Source organism: Leucoraja erinacea, chromosome 8 (genome assembly GCF_028641065.1).
Source record: "Leucoraja erinacea ecotype New England chromosome 8, Leri_hhj_1, whole genome shotgun sequence".
Classification (NCBI taxonomy): domain Eukaryota; kingdom Metazoa; phylum Chordata; class Chondrichthyes; order Rajiformes; family Rajidae; genus Leucoraja; species Leucoraja erinaceus.
In genome coordinates, this window is record NC_073384.1 from 72,897,109 (window position 1) to 72,917,049 (window position 19,941).

The window sequence follows — 19,941 nt, forward strand, 5'->3', positions numbered from 1 at the left end:
AATAATCTTGTGCATCTTAATCGTTTGGATCAGCCTACCATTATTAAATGTCTTATTAAAAACCATGTAGATAACATCCCCACCTCCACCACATCTCCACCCTCATTCATCATCTTCATCGCTGCTGAAAAATATTATCTGCCTTGCACTAGCCATGCGGACAATCCCTAATTTTACCCTGTTCTCCAAATTGGAGTAAATCATATTCCAAAGTATCTTCTCCAATAGCTTCCCTACCACTGATGTGAGACTCGCTCACCTATTTTACCTGGATTCTCTCTCCTTTCCTCCTTATATTCAGGTACAACATTAGCTATTCTCCAGTCCTCAGGGACCTCGGCTGTGGCTAGTAACGATGCAATGATCTTTGTCGCGGCTCCCACAATCTCCTCTCGTGCTTCTCTCATTACACTGGGATAAATCCCATCAGGTCCTGGGGGTTTATTCACCTTGATGATCTTTGAGAGTCCCAACACCACCACCACCTAAATCTCAAACTGCCTTTGCACATTAGTATTCCCCACATTTATCTCACTGTCCTCTATTACCTTATTTTGTGGTGAAAACAGATGCAAAGTACTTGTTTAGTACCTCTCCTACATCCCCAGACACCAAGCAAAATTTCCTGCTTGATCTTGAGCGGTCCTACCTTTTCCCTGGTTACTCTTGTTTTTATTATAAGTATAAAAACCTTTGGGGTTTTCTTTAATCCGACTCGGCAAAGACATTTTGTGTCCCCTTCTGATCTTTCTTATTGCCCACTGGGCAGCATTGCTATAGTTTTTTTAAAATCCTCAAAGGCCCTGTCTGATTCGAACAGCTTAAAGATAGATGCAAAATGCTGGAGTAATTCTACTCACTCGACCAACAGCTTAAACCTTACATACGCTTTTCCTTTTTGATCAAATTTGCGGCCTCTTTAGTCATCCAAGGTTCCCTTTACTTTGCCATCTTTATCTCTCTTCCTCACTGGAACATACCGATTCCGGAGTTTAATCGCCTGGTCTTTAAACGACTCCGACATGTCAGATGTACACCAACTGGATAACAATTACTGACAGTGTACCCTCCCGAGCTCATGGCTAATATAGTTGTAGATTGCCATACTACAGTTTAGTACTTCCCCACAAGGTTTATCCTTCTCCCCATTAAAAACGATTTTCAAAAATAGCGTTGCAATCACTATTCCCAAAATGTTCTTCCATTGAAACACCATTCACCATTCATTTTCTGACACAAGGTCCCGTATGTTCCCTTCCCGGGTTAGACTAGCCACACACTGTTTCAAAAAACCCTCTTGGATACACCTCTCAAATTCTGCTCTTTTAAAATCTTTGGCACTGAGCGAGTCCCGGTCAATATTGGAGACGTTAAAGTCGTTAAGGCAATCCTGTTGCTTTGGCATCTATTGGAAATCTATCTAAGTATTAAATATCTGCAGGAAATTTTGGGTATATGGAAATCGCCATCTCATGAAATGTTTGTGAATAACAATTAAGAATAAATTAGAATGGGAACGATAAAATTAAGGATTATTTTGAGTACAATTATGTGAATAGGGAGGAGAATGAAGACTTACTAAATTCAAAACATTAATTATTTCTCTTTCCTCAGATGCTGCCTGCCCTGACTTTGTATTTTCTGTTTGTTTCAAATTTCCAGCATCTGCAGTCCCCCCCCCCCCCCCCATTATTAAAAAAAAATATATATATTTCTTCGAGCCAGCACCACCATTCAAGATGATCATGGCTGATCATCCAAAATCAGTACCACATTCTTGCTTTCCCCCCCCCCCATATCCCTTGATTCCGTTAGTCATAAGAGCTATATCTAACCCTCTCTTGAAAACATCCAGTGAATTGGTCTCCACTGCCTTCTGTGGCTAAGAATTCCACAGATTCACAACTCTTTGGGTGAAAACGTTTTTCCTCATCTCAGTCCTACATGGTCTACCCCTTATTCTTAAACTGTGACCCATGAATCTGGACTCCCACAACATCGGGAACATTTTTCCTGCATCCAGCCTGTCCAATCCCTTAAGAATTGTCTATGTTTCTGTAAGATCCCCTTGCATCCTTCTAAATTCCAGTGAATAAGCCCAGTCGATCCATTCTTTCATCATATGAAAGTCCCGCCATCCCGGGAATTAACCTGGTGAAACTATGCTACACTCCCTCAATAGCAAGAATGTCCTTCCTCAAATTAGGAGACCAAAACTGCACACAATACTCCGGGTGTGGTCTCACCAGGGCCCTGTACAACTGGAGTCGGACCTTCTTGATCCTATACTCAACCCTCTCGCTATGAAGGCCAACATGCCATTTGCTTTCTTCACAGGTGTTCTCAAAGTACAATTTATACAACTTAATGGTTTCAAGAGACCCAACGCCACGACCTTCTTGATCTCAAACTGCCCTCGCGTGTTGGTGTAGCCTGCACTGATTTAACTTTCTTTTGTGCTTCTACTTGGTGAATACATCTGCAAAGTACCCGTTTATTACCTATCCTACATTCATAAATTTCCTCTATCCATGAGTGGTTCCACATTCTCCCTAGTTGCCCTTTTCTTTTTAATAAAGGGATAAAAAACCTATTTTAACTCAATGACATTTTGGCATTGTTGAGCCTTTCAGCACATCTAATTTTCTGCTTGAGTTTTTACCTGCTTGCTTTATATTCACAAAGGCCCTGTCCGCTATATAAAAAAAAACGATTTTTTAAAAATTATATAGCATTCTCGTCTCACCCATGAAACCAGGCGATTTTGTGAATTCAAGCCCACTAGCTTGTATTATCATAGGCAGACAATTCAGTTTAGTAATAAAGTTGCTGCCCAATCTTTTGGTTGAAATGTTAAGCAAAACTCATATGGACCGGGTGTGCATAAATTGTAGGACCACTTTGAAAACCAACAAGACATTTGCCTGACATTTATCCTTCAACCAAGTACTAAAATTATCTGGTCAATTTTTAGGGAACCTTTTATGACACTTGCAAATTGACAACTCATTAAATTATTTTGGCAATGAATTGTTTTGAAACCTTAAGTAAGTGCAATGTTACATTTGAATACTGTTTTATTTATTCTAATAGTCACCATAATATTCACTTTGAGTATACCATAAAATGAAATGTGTACATGTGTACAGATATATATTCATTAGTAGTTAAATATTAAAATTTGATACGGTTAATATCAGTTGCATGCTGGAAATTTGCATTTGCAGTTTCTATGAAATGCTATTTAGGTGTGATTTTGTTTGAATTAATTCATTATTGCATGGTCAGAAAATGAATAAAAAGTATGCATTTCTTCAGTAGTCTAATGCACAAGATGGTTTTGAACTTGGAGCTTATTAGAATTAAAGGACGTTCTTTTACAGCACAGATGAGAATCTTTTTTTTACAAGTCCGTGGGAACTTTTTTTCCCAGGAATTCTTTGCACTCAGAAGGCTCCATTGGAGGCCAAGTGCCTGTGGATTATTTTTTAATGCAGAGATAGATAGATTCTTGATTAGTTCATGTCTGAGGTCATTGGGGACCGAAGAGAATGGGAGTAAAGAAGTTCCCCCTCATGTTACCCCTAAACTTCTGTCCCTAATTCTGAAGTCATGTCCTCTTGTTTGAATCTTCCCTATTCTCAAAGGGGAAAGCTTGTCCCATAACTCTGTCTATCCCTCTCATCATTTTAAACATGACTTTCAAGTATACTGTGTAACCTTCTGCGCTGGCAATCATCATTATTATTCAACCTTTCTCTAATAAACAAGGTTTATTGAACATATCAATTTTGGAAAGTGAGGATAATTTTTTTAAAGTAAGAAAATCTGAATACTTGCTTGAATTGCCACAGAAGGCTAAGGAATTCCAACCCTGTGGATAATTTTATTTGTGAGATAGATAGATACATTGATTAGTACATGTCAGATTCAGAGGTTATGGGGAGAATGCAGGAGAATGGGGATGAAATAGATCAGCCATGATTCATTGTCTTGCTGTAGACGGATGGCCTAATTCTATCCTTTCTTATGGCAACAGTAAACTTCTATAATTATACTGTTTAATTTTGGCAATCATCATGTGCAATTTTTTTTTTTTGTCTAATAAACAAGGGTAATTGAAGATATCAATTTTGTAAAGTTGCAGCTTTTTAAAATAAAAAATCTATACTTGCTTGAATAGAATCATTGAGACTAAGAAATTCCAACCCTTGAAAAATCGGATTTGTGAAATGAAACTACATTGCTAAAAATTGTGGATTATTCATTATTTATGGATGCAGGTGATGCATTATGTACATTTCATTGTCTTGCTGTAGTTGGGATTGTTAATATTTTTTAATGGCAACAGTAAACTTTATAATTTTCATACTTAATTTTCCAGGAACTCCAGCTACACCTGCTACTCCAGCGAATGTGCAGAATTTACCTGATGCATGGGCCTCCCTGAAGCTTTCTAACTCTGACACAATTCTGCTGTTGCACATTTTCTTCAGACTATACAAGTTTTTTCAGGTAGACAATTCTTTTGCTTTAATTAATTTCTCATTCCAGCACAATTGATTCACCCGTGCCATTTGCTTTGGCTTATTGTAAATGAGTAATAAACTTATACAGTGTTTACAGTGCGAAAATCCCATTTGACATTTTCACTTCCACTTGAATCACCTTGGCTCAAAGGGCTATGGGTTAAGAGGTGGGAGTAATAGGAAAGGGTGTTTTCCTCGTGGGTAAATAAGCCATTCTCACTGTTTGGCGTGGGTGAGAATGGCTTATTTTTTTCTTTTTGATGCAACCACTGAAATACCAATAATTGTAAATGTAAATTTATGGGAGTAGTTGGAGGATGGAACCTCAGCTAGTTTACATACTAACCCCCATGCTGGTAACTTTGCATACATGCATATAGCCATTGAGATGCAAAAACGTACAGTGGAATCTCGGGTAAATAAAAACAAAGTTCTAGCGGACCTCAGCAGGCCAGCAGCACCTCTGGAGACAGATATAGGTGACATTTTGGGTCGGACGCTTCTTTAGACATTTGGCATTGCTGGTTTTTCCCCTCTGCAAGTATCAGAGTAAATGTTGTCCTAGTCAATATAGCCTTTTTTAAATATTGGAAACAGAAGTACTTTTGAAATAGAAACATAAAGTGCATTTCATGCAAGATCTACGGCAGTAAAACTTTAGGAACTGACTTCAAAATTTTAATTTTTAGTTCCCAGTCTTTTTAGTACACTCCAAATGCAAATACAGCATAGAACAATACACTGCAACATAGGAACAAGCCATTTGGTCCACTGAATTTGTGCTGAACGTGACACAAAGACCAAATCGTACCTACCTGCCCATCATCCATATCGCTCCATTCCTTGCATGTTCATATACCAATTCAAAAGCCTCATGCCTAATATTTGATACTTCTATCCTATGAAATAGGATATGTCTATCCTATCTATGCCTCTTATAAATTTATATACTCCTATTAGGTCTCCCCGCAACCTCCGGTGTTCCAGAGAAAACAATGTGAATCTGTCAAACTTCTCCCCGTAACTAATACCCCCTAATTTGGTCATCTTTCTAGTAAACCTCCTCTGCGCCCTCTTCAATCCTTCCACATCCTTTTTGCAATCAGGTGACCAGAACTGCATGCGATATGCCAAATGCGCCCTCGCCATAGTCCTATAAAGCTGCATCAGGGCTTGCAGACTCTAGTATGCAATGCCCAATGAGGGAGCAATGAGGGCAACCATGCAATTCATATGCAAATACAAGTATGTCGAAATGCAGTTTTGTCACTATCTACACGTGAATAATTGCTACTTTTGGGGAGTTAGTGGTACGTGACCTGAGGCTCCTGTGCCTCCCTGATGGGAGGAGGGGATGGTTGGGGTGCGAGGGGTCTTTGATGATCTTAAGATCAGACCCGTTTTTGGAAATCATGATGCTGTTTAGTCATGCCTTGGATGTGGTAGATCCCTTTAAATCAATGCTGTTTAGTCATGCCTTGAATTGTATATGTTTTCACCTCCCAAAGTGCAAACCCACACACTTGCTTGGAAATGGATTGCAATTTCTCTAGCTGTTCTATACCCCGCTTACTTTAACAATCCTCCGCACAGTCCACAACCCCAACAATCTTTGGTGTCATCTGCAAACTTGCCAACCCATTATGTCCAAGTCATTTATATGTTTCACAGGCAGCACGAATCCCTGGGGAACTGCACTGGTCATAGACCTTCAGCCTTAATATTATCCTCCCACCACAAACCTCTGCTCTATCAGTAAGCCAGTTTTGAATCCATGCAACCAAGTTACTGTTAACCAAATGCATCTTAGTCTTCTGGATCAGCCTACCATTGGGCATCCATGTAGACAACATCCACTTATCTACCCTGAATAATCGCCTTCATCGCCTCCACAAAATATTTGGCCAAGTTACTTGGACACAGCCTGCCACATACAAAGCCTTGTTGATTCTTCCTAATTAATCCCTTCATTCCAAGCACAAATTTACTCCTTTATTCTTAAGCAGTCCTACATCCTCCTTGGTTATCCTCTTGTTTTTTTAATTAGGTATAAAAACATTTGGGGATTATCTTTACTACAACTCGCCAAAGCCATTTTGGCCCTTCTAATCACTTGCTTGAGTTCTTTCCTCCTTTATATTCTTCAAAGGCCCTATCTGATTCCAACCTCTCTTAAACATTTAGTGTGTGGCCCTCCCTCCCTCTCTCTCTCTCTCCCCATCCTCTCCTTTCCGCGGGTTGACACGGAACTAGTGTGAACGGGCGATCGCTGGTCGGCACGGACTCGGTGGGCCGAAGTGCCTATTTCCGCGCTGTTTCTCTGAACTAAACATTGCATGCACATTTTTCTTTTTGCCCAAATTTACAACCTCTTTGGACATCGAAGATTCATTTGCTTTCCCATCCTTATCCCTCCTCCTTACTGAAACATAGTGGTCCTGAACTTTGATCATCTGGCCTTTAAATGACTCCCACATTTCAGATGTGGACTTACCCAATACAATTGTTTCAAATGTACTCTTCTCGAGCTCTTGCCTAATAATGTTGTACTTTGCCTTACTCCAAGTTCCAGCCTGCTCCCTATGCAAACCAATTTTGAAATTTATGGAGCTGTGATTAGTCTCCTGAAATGCTCTTCCTCTTTAACATCAGTCACCTGGCTCATTTCCCAACACAAAGTCCTACATGTTCCTATCTTGGCTTGCCGTCCACATGCTGTTTCAAGAAACTCTCTTGGATATACCTCACAAATTCTGCCAGGTTTAAGCTCCTGGCACTAAGTAAGCCCAAGTCAATATTTGGGAAGTTAAAGACACTCACCAAAACAGCTGTTGCTTTGGCATCTTTTGGTAACATGTCGACATGTTTGCTCCTCTATCTCCCATAAATTGATACAATTCTGCTTAAACTAAAACCGATTTTTTTTGTTGGGTGGCAATGGATGAGAAATACTTAACTATTGTTTATTTGGAAACACATGGTATGTATTCATATCTTATTATTAGTAAGCTAGTTCCAACTATTTAAAAAAATATTTACAAAATGTTTAGAGTTTTATTTTAAGCTTCATATTTTATGGTGTACTAACACAAAAAACTATTAATGAAGATATTAGTTGTGGCAGTGTGGCTGCACACTGAACTACTGAGAAATAATGATAAAACTATTTGCATGTTTTATTTAAAAATATGCCCATTCAAATATAGATACAATCTATGCTGATTTTGTTTTAAATCTATAATTACATTTGTTAAATCTTGTCCACATTCTATACGAAACCAGTAGGAACCCATGGGATCCTTGCCAGCTCTCAGGAAAGCAGTCCCATTTGGCACTTTCCACTTCCATATATCCTAGTACCCCTGAAAGTTATTATTTCTCATTATTGCCACCAACCTCCTCCCCCACCACTCCCCTTACTCTTTTTGCTATTGACCTAAATTGTGAGGTAATTTGCAGTAATAAATTATCTACCACCATCTTTTTGGGATTTAAAAAAATAACTGAAGGATTTTTATTTTAAGCTTCATATTTTATGGGGACTAACACAAAAAAACTATTAATGACCTGGGTGGCAGTGTGGCTGCACACAGAACACTGAGAAATAATGATAAAAACAATCTATGCTGATTTTGTTTAAATCTATAATTACATTTTTGTTAAATCTGTCCACATTCTATACGAAAACTCATTATTGCCCCAAACCCTGGGATCCTTGCCAGCTCTCAGGAAAGCAGTCCCATTTGGCACTTTCCACTTCCATATATCCTAGTACCCCTGAAAGTTATTATTTCTCATTATTGCCACCAACCTCCTCCCCCACCACTCCCCTTACTCTTTTTGCTATTGACCTAAATTGTGAGGTAATTTGCAGTAATAAATTATCTACCACCATCTTTTTGGGATGCGAGAGGAAACTGAAGGATTTGGGGGAAACCCATGTGGTCACAGACAGATCAAATGCCTGGATCTGGTCCTTGCGGCAGCAGTACCATGCACCTCATGTGTAACTGTTTTAGAAAAAGCATGCTGTCACCCTATTTATCTCTATTTCCAATATACATGTACGGTGCGCATTAGAAACTATATAACTGTAATCTTGTCTTTTTGTAAAGCTCCAGCAGTTGGTACAGAATCTTCAGATGCAGCAGCAAAAGCCTCAGCCATCTCTACTTCAGGCTCTTGATGCTGGGCTTGTCGTCCAACTCCAGGCCCTGACAGCACAGCTGACAGCAGCAGCAACAGCAAATACACTCAACCCATTGGAACCTAGGCTCAATTTTAATAAGGTACAGAAATGAGTGCAGTTAACTTTTCAGAACTAAACTTTTTTTGACAAACTAAATTGTTAGAACTACCAAGATGCCTTTGGGATTTTTGCACTAGACTTAACATGCAACATCTAAAAAGATTATTTAAAAAATGAAAAATCTGTAGTATTTCAGTATTTAATGTAGCCCCAATAATTTTTCTATAATATTCTTTATTTATATTGACTGCATTACATGGGAAATGATGGGATAAAGCCTGGGTAGAGAGAATATGTTAAAGAAATTTCCCCCTTTAGACATAGACCAGCGTAGAAGCGGGGCCTTCAGCCCACAATGTCAGTGCTGAACATGGTGCCATGACCAACACTGATCTACGTGCACATAATCCATATCTCTCTCTCCATTCACTGCATATCCATGTGCCTATCCAAACTTCTCTTGAATGCCATGATTGTATAGGTCTGCACCACCACGTCTGACTGTTCCAGGCACTCAACCATCCTCTCTGTAGAAAAAAGTCACACATCTCCTTTAAACTTTGTCCCCCCCCGCTCCGCTGGTATTTGACATTTAGATCTTGTGAAAAGGGTCTGACCGTCCTAGAAAGCTGCATCATGACTTCCTGACTCTTATGCTTGATGCCCTGACCAATGAAGGCAAGCACACCATATGCCACCTTTACCATTCTATCTACTTGTGTTGCCACTTTCAGAGAGCTATGGATTTAGACCCCAAGATGCCTCTGTACATCAATGCTGTTAAAAGCATTCCCTTCTATATTATCCCCTCGAGTTTCTCTTCCCAAATTTCAACACCTCACACTTGCTCGAGTTAAACACTGTCATTTCTCCACCCATTTCTGTAGCTGATTCATATCCCGTTGTATACTTTGGCAACTTTCCACACAGTCTGCTGCCCCAGTAATCTTGGCGTCATCTGTGAACTTACAAACAAACCCATGTGTGTAGGAAGTAGTCGTTACAAACCAAATGGCATACGAGTTGACTGGGCCATATGACCTAACACTATGGAAGAAACTGGTCGTAAAGTACTAAATTTGACGTATTATTTGTTGCAGAAACTCCTAGATAGATTTGAATATGATGAAGAGCTTGATCGCTCAGATGAAACTAAGAAAGAAACGTCTACTACATCCCAGCTGTAAGAAGTTAATTTATATACTTTTCTCTCTCCAAATGTAAATGGGTGCATTTCTTGCTTCTGAGAATCCTGGGTCAGAATGCAGTTGTACTTCTGTTTTATTTAAAGATATTGGAGATTAAACCGAATGAGTACCGGTAATTCATTCGTGTACATTGTGTTTGTGGCGCAATGTGAGTTCCAAACTGTATCAGAAAAAAGTCCTATGTTTTCTGATACTTGATTTTAATTGATATCTGGATTGCACTTTTAGTAATTTGCATAACGATTTCATTTTGGTCAGCTGTGGAGTTTTGTCGAGTATAAGAATGGGAGGGAGTGGGCAGAGGTAGTGCCTATGTCTGGCAAGCAAAAGGGTCGCTTCGCTTTCAACAATTGTTTCAAATGCTGTAATTTAGGTCATTCATATTGCACATTTGAATTGAGGAAGCATTAGAATGCGTGTCATGGGATTGGAATCCACATAATACGAGATAATGGTTTGTTTATTTCTTTTAGAAATTAAAAAAAAAAATCAAAATGGAGTGCAGTGGTTTTTAGATTTTTTGAATGAAAACAAACTGCAGGCAGGTTACATAAGGATTCCATTGCTGAGAACTGTCGTGAAACAGGGTTTTTTTTTCTGTATATTAGAAACGAACAATTTCAATGAGGGTACATCAGAATCCACACTTCCAATGGCTAGTTTTGAAGGTCTTAACATTTAAATGGAAGTTGCTTCGTTGACAGTATTTTATGTTTTTGCAGAAGAGATTTGCCACACCAGTTTCCAAAACCATTCTCTTTCATCAACCTGCTGTGAACTGGCAGCTATGTTCTTAAAGTCAATTTTACCTGTTTCTATCTACTTTAGAGAGGTTATTTGTACACTTTAAATGGTTTTCTTTTAACTTAACCAGCTATTATGCCTATTCCATAACACCTGAAGAAGTTTGCATATCTGAACTGCCTTTTCTGTCTTGAAAAATTGTTTAGAAAAGAATGAATTTGCATATAATCAGATTTCCTCGACTCGGGTCTTCCATAACTAAGGAAGGCCATGTACATTGTGTTTTAACTGTGTGTAGGAAGGAACTGCAGATGCTGGTTTAAACAGAAGATAGACACAAATTGCTGGATTAACTCAGCGAGACAGGCAGCTTCTCTGGAGAGAAGGAATGTGTGACGTTTCAGAAGAAGGGTCTCCACCCGAAATGTCACATAGAAACATAGAAATTAGGTGCAGGAGTAGGCCATTCGGCCCTTCGAGCCTGCACCGCCATTCAATATGATCATGGCTGATCATCCAACTCCGTATCCCGTACCTGCCTTCTCTCCATACCCTCTGATCCCCTTAGCCACAAGGGCCACATCTAACTCCCTCTTAAATATAGCCAATGAACTGGCCTCCTTCTCCTATTCCTTCTCTCCAGAGATGTTGCCTGTCCTGCTGAGTTACTCCAGCATTTTGTGTCTATCGTGTGTTTTAACCATGACTTGGTTTTGATTCCATCACAATAATACTAAGATTTTTCGTTTTCTAGCTTATTCATTTTATTGAAAATAAATTTTGCATTACAGCTGCATTATATCAGCAACAATTTAACTGTTCAAACGTTATCAGTTTTGTTTTTAGTTTTAAAATCAGAAGGTTGCCATAGCTGTTGCATTAAGAGGCAGACACAAAGTGCTGGAGTAACACAGTGGGTGAGGCAGCATCTCTGGAGAGAAGGAATGGGCGACGTTTTGGGTTGAGACCCTTCTTCATTATGTGCATTAAGAGGCACATTGACTTTGGGTATTACAGGAGGGAAAAATTAAAGTAAGAGCCATTTCACAACTGATCAAGAAATCGGCGTTTAGAAATTTAGTTCTTAATACTTTCTAACTGAATGCCCGGTTGCAGTGTATTTTCAGAACTTATCTGGGCACTATTTATTTTTATGCCATGCTTCTCAAACAATGTATGTGAATAATCCTTGGGACATGTAGGTTTCATTTTACATTATTCTACCCATGTCTAACATTTCTTTCCTAAATGCTTGTCAGCAAAGGGCAGTTATGAAGAAATGTAATAAAGTGAAAGGGCAGCACCTTGGCGCAGCGGTAGAGTTGCTATCTTACAGCACCAGTAGTCCCAGGTTGCATTCTGACTGCGGGGGCTGTCTGTATGGACTTTGTGCGTTCTCCCCTTAACCGCGTGGTTTTTTTCTCCGAGATCTTCGGTTTCCTCCCACATTCCAAAGATGTACACATTTGTAGGTTAATTGGCTTGGTATAAATGTAAATTGTCCCTAGTGTGTGTAGGATAGTGTTAATGTGTGGGGATCGCTGGTCGGTGCGGACTCGGTGGGCCGGAGGGGCCTGTTTCCTAGCTGTATCTCTAAACTAAACTAAAATGCTGTTAGCGTATTGTGTTGCAGTGTAGGAACATACTTGCTTTCAATGTATTAGTTCTGTTTTCTGTTCTCTCCCTCTCCACCTGTCGCCACTGATTAATAGTCATTCAGTTCCCAGAGGAACCAGGAGCAATCTGTCCTTCACCTGTCGTTTGTCCTACTGAGATATTTTTACTAATCAATGGCCATTATAGTCAACCTGATGCATTGGTGCAAATTTTTCAGCATATCTCTATATCTATATGGTAAATTGCTACCTCTTTGACTTGCAGACCTCTTGTGACTGAGACCATGAACACGTCACTTTTTCAGCAGCTGGCTGAACAGTTCCAGCAACAAAACTTTGAGCAGCTTCGGCAACAGTTAATGGAACAGCAGACCCAGCAGGTACGTGCATAAGCATGGAGTCATTGTTAATATAATTAATGTTTGGTCTTGTAAGATCCTAGGTACAATGCTTGGATTAACGTTTTCTAACTATTTCAATCGTAATGATCAAAGCAAAGAATCAGTGAAAAGAAAATAATATTGTGCCTACGAAGTGATGCAATTTAGTTTATACTTCCATTCTTTTCCTTGAAGCAAACTCTGTTCTTATGTGAACATGTGAATATGCAGGGTTTATAATTATGCCTGCAAAATATACATATTGATTAAAAATTCATAATATTTACCAATATATTTCTGGTGCTTTATGCAAAGGTTTGCAAAATGTAGCATCTAGATCAAGCCTGTAATTTATCCCATCAGATAAAGCATAAAAAAACTTTAATATTTACCTAATTCACTTTCATATCTTCAGTATTAAAAACATTATGGCCTTTTTAATACTGGGAAATTAGCATCTCGTTTCCTGTTTTGTATTGACTTAACTTAAAAGCTGTGATTGAGGAAAAGGGCCGTTTTACACAGACATACAGATGTTCAACAGAGGGCGGCCACAATCCGATCTGTATGTACTGTGGAAGCTTTTAGTCAGATAGTTAGCTTGAAAATAATGATCACGGATAGACAATTACACAATACGGATAGTGATCATGTTGCCGATATCGGGGCCTAATTAACTTATTTCGCTTCGTCAGATTAAAATTAAATGACAGATAATACTAGATAAGATGTTAAGTAAACGTTCTACAGACCTTTTGTTTTAGCATGAACTTGTGATCCGTGAAGGTCATGAATTTGAGCCCCGACTTTCAAATCCAGTGATTCAATAGACCAGCAACGTGTTAAAAGCAAAACACGAACAGATGACAGAACGGGATTTCCTCTACATCATAAGCTTGTTGTAAGAGGAAATCCCGCCCAGACAACAATGAAAACCCTGCAGTTTACTGCCCCCATCCCCCACCCCCTCGAGTCACGCGCACAGCAATCGGCAGATCTGGAGCGCCACTGATGGCAGGGATTGTAACAAAGTTACTAGATCAAAGCCAAACATCTGTTCAAATTTCTGTTGTGCAATGCTGTCAAATAATTATATACAATCTGAAGTGTTTTTTTTCACCTCTGCTAGCTCGTTCTCAAATCAACCAATTATTTTGATATTTGCATCTATTTTATTATGTTCATATTATTGATGCATATTGATAGCTGTGTTGTGCAAATATTATATGTTTAAATCAATTAAAAAAATATCTTAAATACTATTTTCATGGCTGCATTAGAGATGAGATAATGATTTACAGATGAGCATCTTTTCATTTACAATTTAACTACAAACTAGCTTTTTCGTCGCAAGTTTTTTTAATTAGTATTTGAAACTATGTAAATTTGGTATTTAAATTGGCTTTGCGTTATGCATTTTTATCATCCCGATCTTCATTTATTTGCAGTTAACACGCCCTAATGCAGATGGGTAGAGTCGAAATGAAAGTGTTCTCATTATTGACCCTTTTTTGGAATTCTAGAATGACATGAATTTAAATGTGAGACTTGTTTAAAGCAACCACCAAGTCCTCTTATGACAAAATAGTGTCATAAATGTATTCTTTATATATAACGTAGGATTTTAAAATGCCTACTTGTGCAATTATTGTACTGAAGTTAATATTTACACTATGAAGTTTCAATAACTGGAAATGTCTGGGAACTGAATAGTTATTGGTTTATAGGTACATTGTCCTTGGATACAGGTTTCTAATTGTGAAATGCATTCGTTTTGCAGAATACAACATTGGATAGTCAAGAGGTAACTTTTGGATCTGAACCGTCAGTCACCCCTTCCCAAGGCAGCACTCAACAACAACAAGAGCAGGAAATAAAAGTGGAGGATCCACTTGAGGAACAGCAGCAGGTAGAAGACATAAAAATAGATTTTCAGTTTGTACTGTCAGAGATTGTGAAAAGTATGATAGACTTGCTTGAATCTGAAATTACCTGTGACATACATAGTATACCAATTTTCAAACTTATTAAAAAATGTGAGATCTATCAGTACCATTCGGTGGTATCACTCGGTAAGTGTGAAGTGGTTATATCACTTTTGTTAATTTTGAGAGCATACCATTGTTACAACGGAATAAGATATCTGGTCTGTCAGGGTTTACTCAGCAGGTTGCCAAATTAAAAAGAATGGAAATTGAACATTTCCAGCATACTGGGCTAGAATCATAGTACTAAACAGCATGGAATCAAGCACTTCGTCTCACCTTGTCCATGCTGACCAGGCTGGCATACAAGGCTAGTCTTGTTTGCTGACATTTGGCACAGAGCCCTCTGAACCCTTCCAATCTATATCTGCCCAATATGTTCGGGTTATTTTAAGAATGAAACACTGGAATGTGTTGTCAGAATTAAATTCAACTTTGTTGAACAAATGAGCAAAAGGAGGCCACGTCTTACAAATTCTCTAATGCTGATACTAATGCCAATTATTCTCAATAATTAGGCATTCCATGCTCACCATTTTCTGAGTAAAAAAAAAAACTAATTGACTTATTTGCAGTTTTTTTTCTAAAACACATTCTTGAACATTTTAACGGGAAGGATATTCGGTCAATTGAAACCAGTTCATGCAGTAAATATTTTATTTGTTAAAGCAATTTGTATCACACTTTGGCTTTAAAAAGTTGCAATCACTCTTCAGAAGATAGCAAGTGAGCTTATATATTTACTTTCACAAAGGAAGTCATTTAAATGTGCATAAGATGCACTATTTAAATGTTGCTCTTTGTTTACCATTTGCATTTCTGAATTCTTACATAGATTTCAAGGCAAAGTATAATGCCCTAGATGAACATTGGGATATTAGGTCATTGGGACTTAGCCATGAAAATATGATACGAGAGTCAAAGCCAAACTTGAGTAAGAATATTCAGAAAGAGCTAAACATACACAATTGGTTTCCTTTGTATGGCCCAGATCAAATAAAAAGTATTTGGTCCGTATTTTATTTGTCTGTTAATTGATACCACCTTTGCTTTCATGCTACTTTGGATCATTAAGGATATGGATATTGATGCACCTGATGGTCAGGACCTTATTGAAGAAGAAATATTTCAGCAGGAAGAAAAGAAAATTTTAGTGCGTTCAAGATCAAGGACACGCTCAAGGTCCCGTTCAAGGTGGTGTACTTGGTGTTCACATTGGAAGCATTTCATTGCAAATGTTGGTTAATACATTTTAAAGATCAATTTGTTGCACAATATAATGTTAAGTGTCTTTATTAGGTCACCACGAAAGAAAAGGTCCAGATCTCGGTCAGGCTCTCGCAAACGTAAGCATCGGAAACGTTCGCGGTCACGGTCAAAAGAGAGAAAAAGAAAGTCCTCGCGATCATATTCCAGTGAAAGAAGAGCAAGGGAACGTGAAAAAGAACGTCAGAAAAAGGGCCTTCCACCTGTCCGGTCCAAGACTCTTAGCGGTATGTGACAACCGAAAGATTAATTTATAACACAATTGACTGTCAAATATTTTTCATCAAATCAGAGAACCCTAGCTAAAATACATCAGATTACGTCTGTAGCAAGTACCACATCAGTAATCAAATAAACACCTGTTTCTCAATTTATAATTGTTGCTCAGGACAGAATTAACCAGAGGAATCATTCTGGTTCATGTTTCTCCCTAATTCAAAAATCCTAGTGTTCCCCAAGTACATATTGGAATGTATAGTAAAAATTTGCATGGTGCAGCAATTATTATTTACAACAAAGATTTCTAGAAAACAGAGTAAGGAATCTGCACTTCATTGAAAGCTTTGCAAAATAAAAAAAATATAGGAAAGCATAGTTGTAATTTAATTAAAGTTAATTTGAGAAACAAATATTGATTTGAGTAAATGAACAGATCTATTATTGTAATGCCTGGACATAGAAATTGAAAGTTTTCTTGACCTCAACTTTATTAAAACCAGGCATATTTGTTTTAATTTGTGACTGTAATGTAATTGGATATAATAACTGGTGATTTATATTTCTTAGAATCGTATAAAAATTGAATGTGTCTGTCAGGACAATCATCCTTTAGCAGAATAGATGAAAATTAGAAATCAAACAAATGTCAGTGGTCTATAAATCTATCTCTGCACCAACTCCTCAGCCACACATTCATCTCCCCTTACAAGAACTGGAAACAATCCAGATATAACTACCCTGGAGGTCTTGCTTTTCAGCCTTTTACCTAATTCCGTGTTGCAGAACCGCCTTCCTCTTCTTACCTATATAGTTTGCAATGCACAATATACATGTACACAGTATACAATATACACACTATACATGCACAACTTCCAGCTGCCTCCCATCCCTCATGAGGATGTCATGCAACCACACAGAGGCAGACCCTGGCACCAGGGAGGAAGCACACCATCCTGGGGTCTCGACTGCTGCTGCAGAATCTCCTGTCTGCACCTCTACTACCAAGTCGCCCACCATTACAGCTCGCCCTTCCCCGTTGAGCCTCAGGGCCACGGTTAATGTCAGAACCCTGCCTGCTATTCAACTGTTGGCAGAGGTGCATTGTGCAGCGATTCTTGCAGCCTACCCAGTGCTAGACCAAAGATAATTCAGAGCAGTAAAAAACACAGTGGGGCATCCATCTTGTTCAAACTGGAAGAAAAACTTTATTTACACACTTGCTCACACATCAATTACAGTACCTCTCATTGGCTGTTATCATTGTCAGTTACTATTGGCTGCTATCATTGTCAGTCATTCACTACCTGCACCAAGATTGTCTGAGTAACAATACAACATTAAGATTAACTTCTTTACAATTGAGAGCATATTTTTCATATATGTCAACACCCCCACTTGCTCTCGCATTGTTATCTTAACTCAAAATAAAACATCCTAAGGTTTTCTACCTTACATCATGTAGACTTTTACATACATGGTTACTCTCCAAACATAAACTTTGCAAACTCCATCAACTTAAATTTTGTTGCAGGTTTTGTCATCACATCTGCTACCATCTGGTCTGTTGGGCAATACTCCAAACTTATTTTGCCATGATTCACAGTGGACCTCACGAAGTGATATTTTATGTCCACATGCTTACACCTCTGTCTACTTACAGGATTCTTTGCTAACGCAATTGTACCCTGGTTATCCTCATAAACCTTGGGTGTTGGGTACTGATGTCCATCAATACCTTCTAGTAGTTGTACTAGGTACATACACTCTTGTAGTGTTGCGGCTAACGCCATATACTCAGCCTCACAAGTTGACAGTGCAACGGTGGGCTGCTTTTTGGTTTTCCATGAAATCTCGCAATCTATTGGTGCATGTACGTAGGCAGTTTTGACATCCATCTGATGTAAAATCAGGTTTTCCTGTGCTGCTTTTTGCATCATCACTCTGATACTGGTCAGGTTAGCAGTAGGAGAAAATGTCTCCTCATAGTCTACACCCAATATTTGACTGTATCCTTTGGCTACATACCGTGCCTTGTATTTATCAGATCCATCCTCATTGTTCTTGATTGCATATACCCATCTACCCCCCACTGCTTTCTTACCCTCAGGCAAGTTGGTTAGGGTAAATGTGTCATTTTCTCTCAGCGACTGCATTTCCTCATGCATTGCGTTAACCCATTCCTTTGAGTTAGTTGAGGTTACAGCTTCCCTGAATGTTAGGGGGATGTTACACATCAATCTGTAGCAATAATCTATGTTAATCATTACATGATCATCACTCGCCTTGCCAGTTACATATTCACTTAAGTAACCTGGTTTCTTCCTCAATCTAGAAGGGTAACGTGCAGGCTCATGCTTGTTTTCACCTATCTGTGCTTGGCTATTCACCTCAGGCCTAGTTACTGGATCGTGGCCCTGAGTATGTCCTGGACTCTCATCAGTATTTTTTCTCATCCTACTGGCCCTATTCTGCACCTCAAAGTCATCGTCACTGGGGGTCATGTCAGTCTGTGTCTGCCTCTCTATAATTGTTTTGGTCACAAACTTCACCAGTCTGTGCTTCTTTACTTTCCCTTTGTCAGGATAGTAAACCATGTAAGCTGGGCTATTCTTGTCGTACCCGACAAAGATTCCCTTCTCACACTTTGAGTCCAGTTTTCTCTTGTCCTGTTTATAGGCATAACACTCAGACCCAAACTTTTGCATCCTAGACAGGTTGGGCCGTTTTCTTGTCAGCATCAAGTAAGGCGTCTGCTTTGTGCGCTTGTTAAAGCATCTGTTCCTCACTACAGCTGCTGTCTGCACTGCATAGGTCCAAAACTGTTTAGGTAACTCACTCTCTATTAGCATACACCTGGCCATGTCAAACAGGGTGCGCCAATTTCGCTCAGCAGTACCATTCTGGTGTGGTGAGTATGGCGCTGAGGTCTCATGTCTAATGCAATTTCTGCTGAGTAGTGCCTGGTAATTCTTTCCCATGAATTCAGTACCATTGTCAGACCTCATACATTTAATCTTCCCGTATGGGGCTGTGTCAGCAAGAAACCTCTCGGTGGCTTGCACTGTGTCACTCTTATTCTTTAGAAAGTACACAAACACTGCACTGGAATAATCATCAGTGAATGATAGCGCAAACCTGTACCCCTATCTGGACTCTGGGTCTATCGGTCCCGCTAAATCTGTGTGTACCAACTTCAAAGCTGCTTTGGCTCTTACATCAGGGTCCCTGTTCCTAGTTTGGATAAACTTTCCCTGAGTACACACTTCACAGTGCAGAGCAGGTTCGTCTGTTTTGCCCTTAATTGCCATACCTTCAACAACATTTGGTAATTTTTGAATATCTTCATAATTACAGTGCCCTAGAATCTCATGCCATGTTTGCATATCATAACTGCTCTTACATTGGTCATCACATTCAACGTTTACCGTGTGCAAATAGTACAGTCTGTTGTACTCATGAATGTGGAATTTTGTACCGTCCTTGTGTTGTAGGACGTCTTCCCCGTCCCTGAAGATTACGGTTGCTCCGCTGGAAGTAGCTGCTTTTACAGAGAAGATGTCCTGCGGGTATGAGGGGATGTACAATGCCTGCCTCAGTGTTGTGTTGTGGCGACGCCCTTGGCTGTCGACCAAGCAAACCTCCGCGTCTCCTCTGCGCTCCGCGACTCCATCACACCTTGTTCCGTCAGCCAACTCCACGCAGTGCGTCTCGGACTGGAACATAACGTCGAACTTCTTGAACCTTG

At 39.2% G+C, this 19,941-nt stretch overlaps 1 protein-coding gene across 1 annotated transcript in view; it reads left to right on the forward strand.

Annotated features, from left to right (window-relative positions):
* The window catches only part of scaf8 (SR-related CTD-associated factor 8), a 110,316-nt gene that overhangs the window by 63,377 nt on the left and 26,998 nt on the right, over positions 1–19,941 (forward strand). Inside the window, exons 6-12 of the mRNA XM_055639985.1 lie at positions 4,385–4,515; positions 8,645–8,818; positions 9,879–9,961; positions 12,612–12,726; positions 14,507–14,635; positions 15,787–15,905; positions 16,011–16,204. Of these exons, the coding sequence (XP_055495960.1) occupies positions 4,385–4,515; positions 8,645–8,818; positions 9,879–9,961; positions 12,612–12,726; positions 14,507–14,635; positions 15,787–15,905; positions 16,011–16,204 (945 nt within the window). The remainder of the gene's footprint in view (positions 1–4,384; positions 4,516–8,644; positions 8,819–9,878; positions 9,962–12,611; positions 12,727–14,506; positions 14,636–15,786; positions 15,906–16,010; positions 16,205–19,941) is intronic.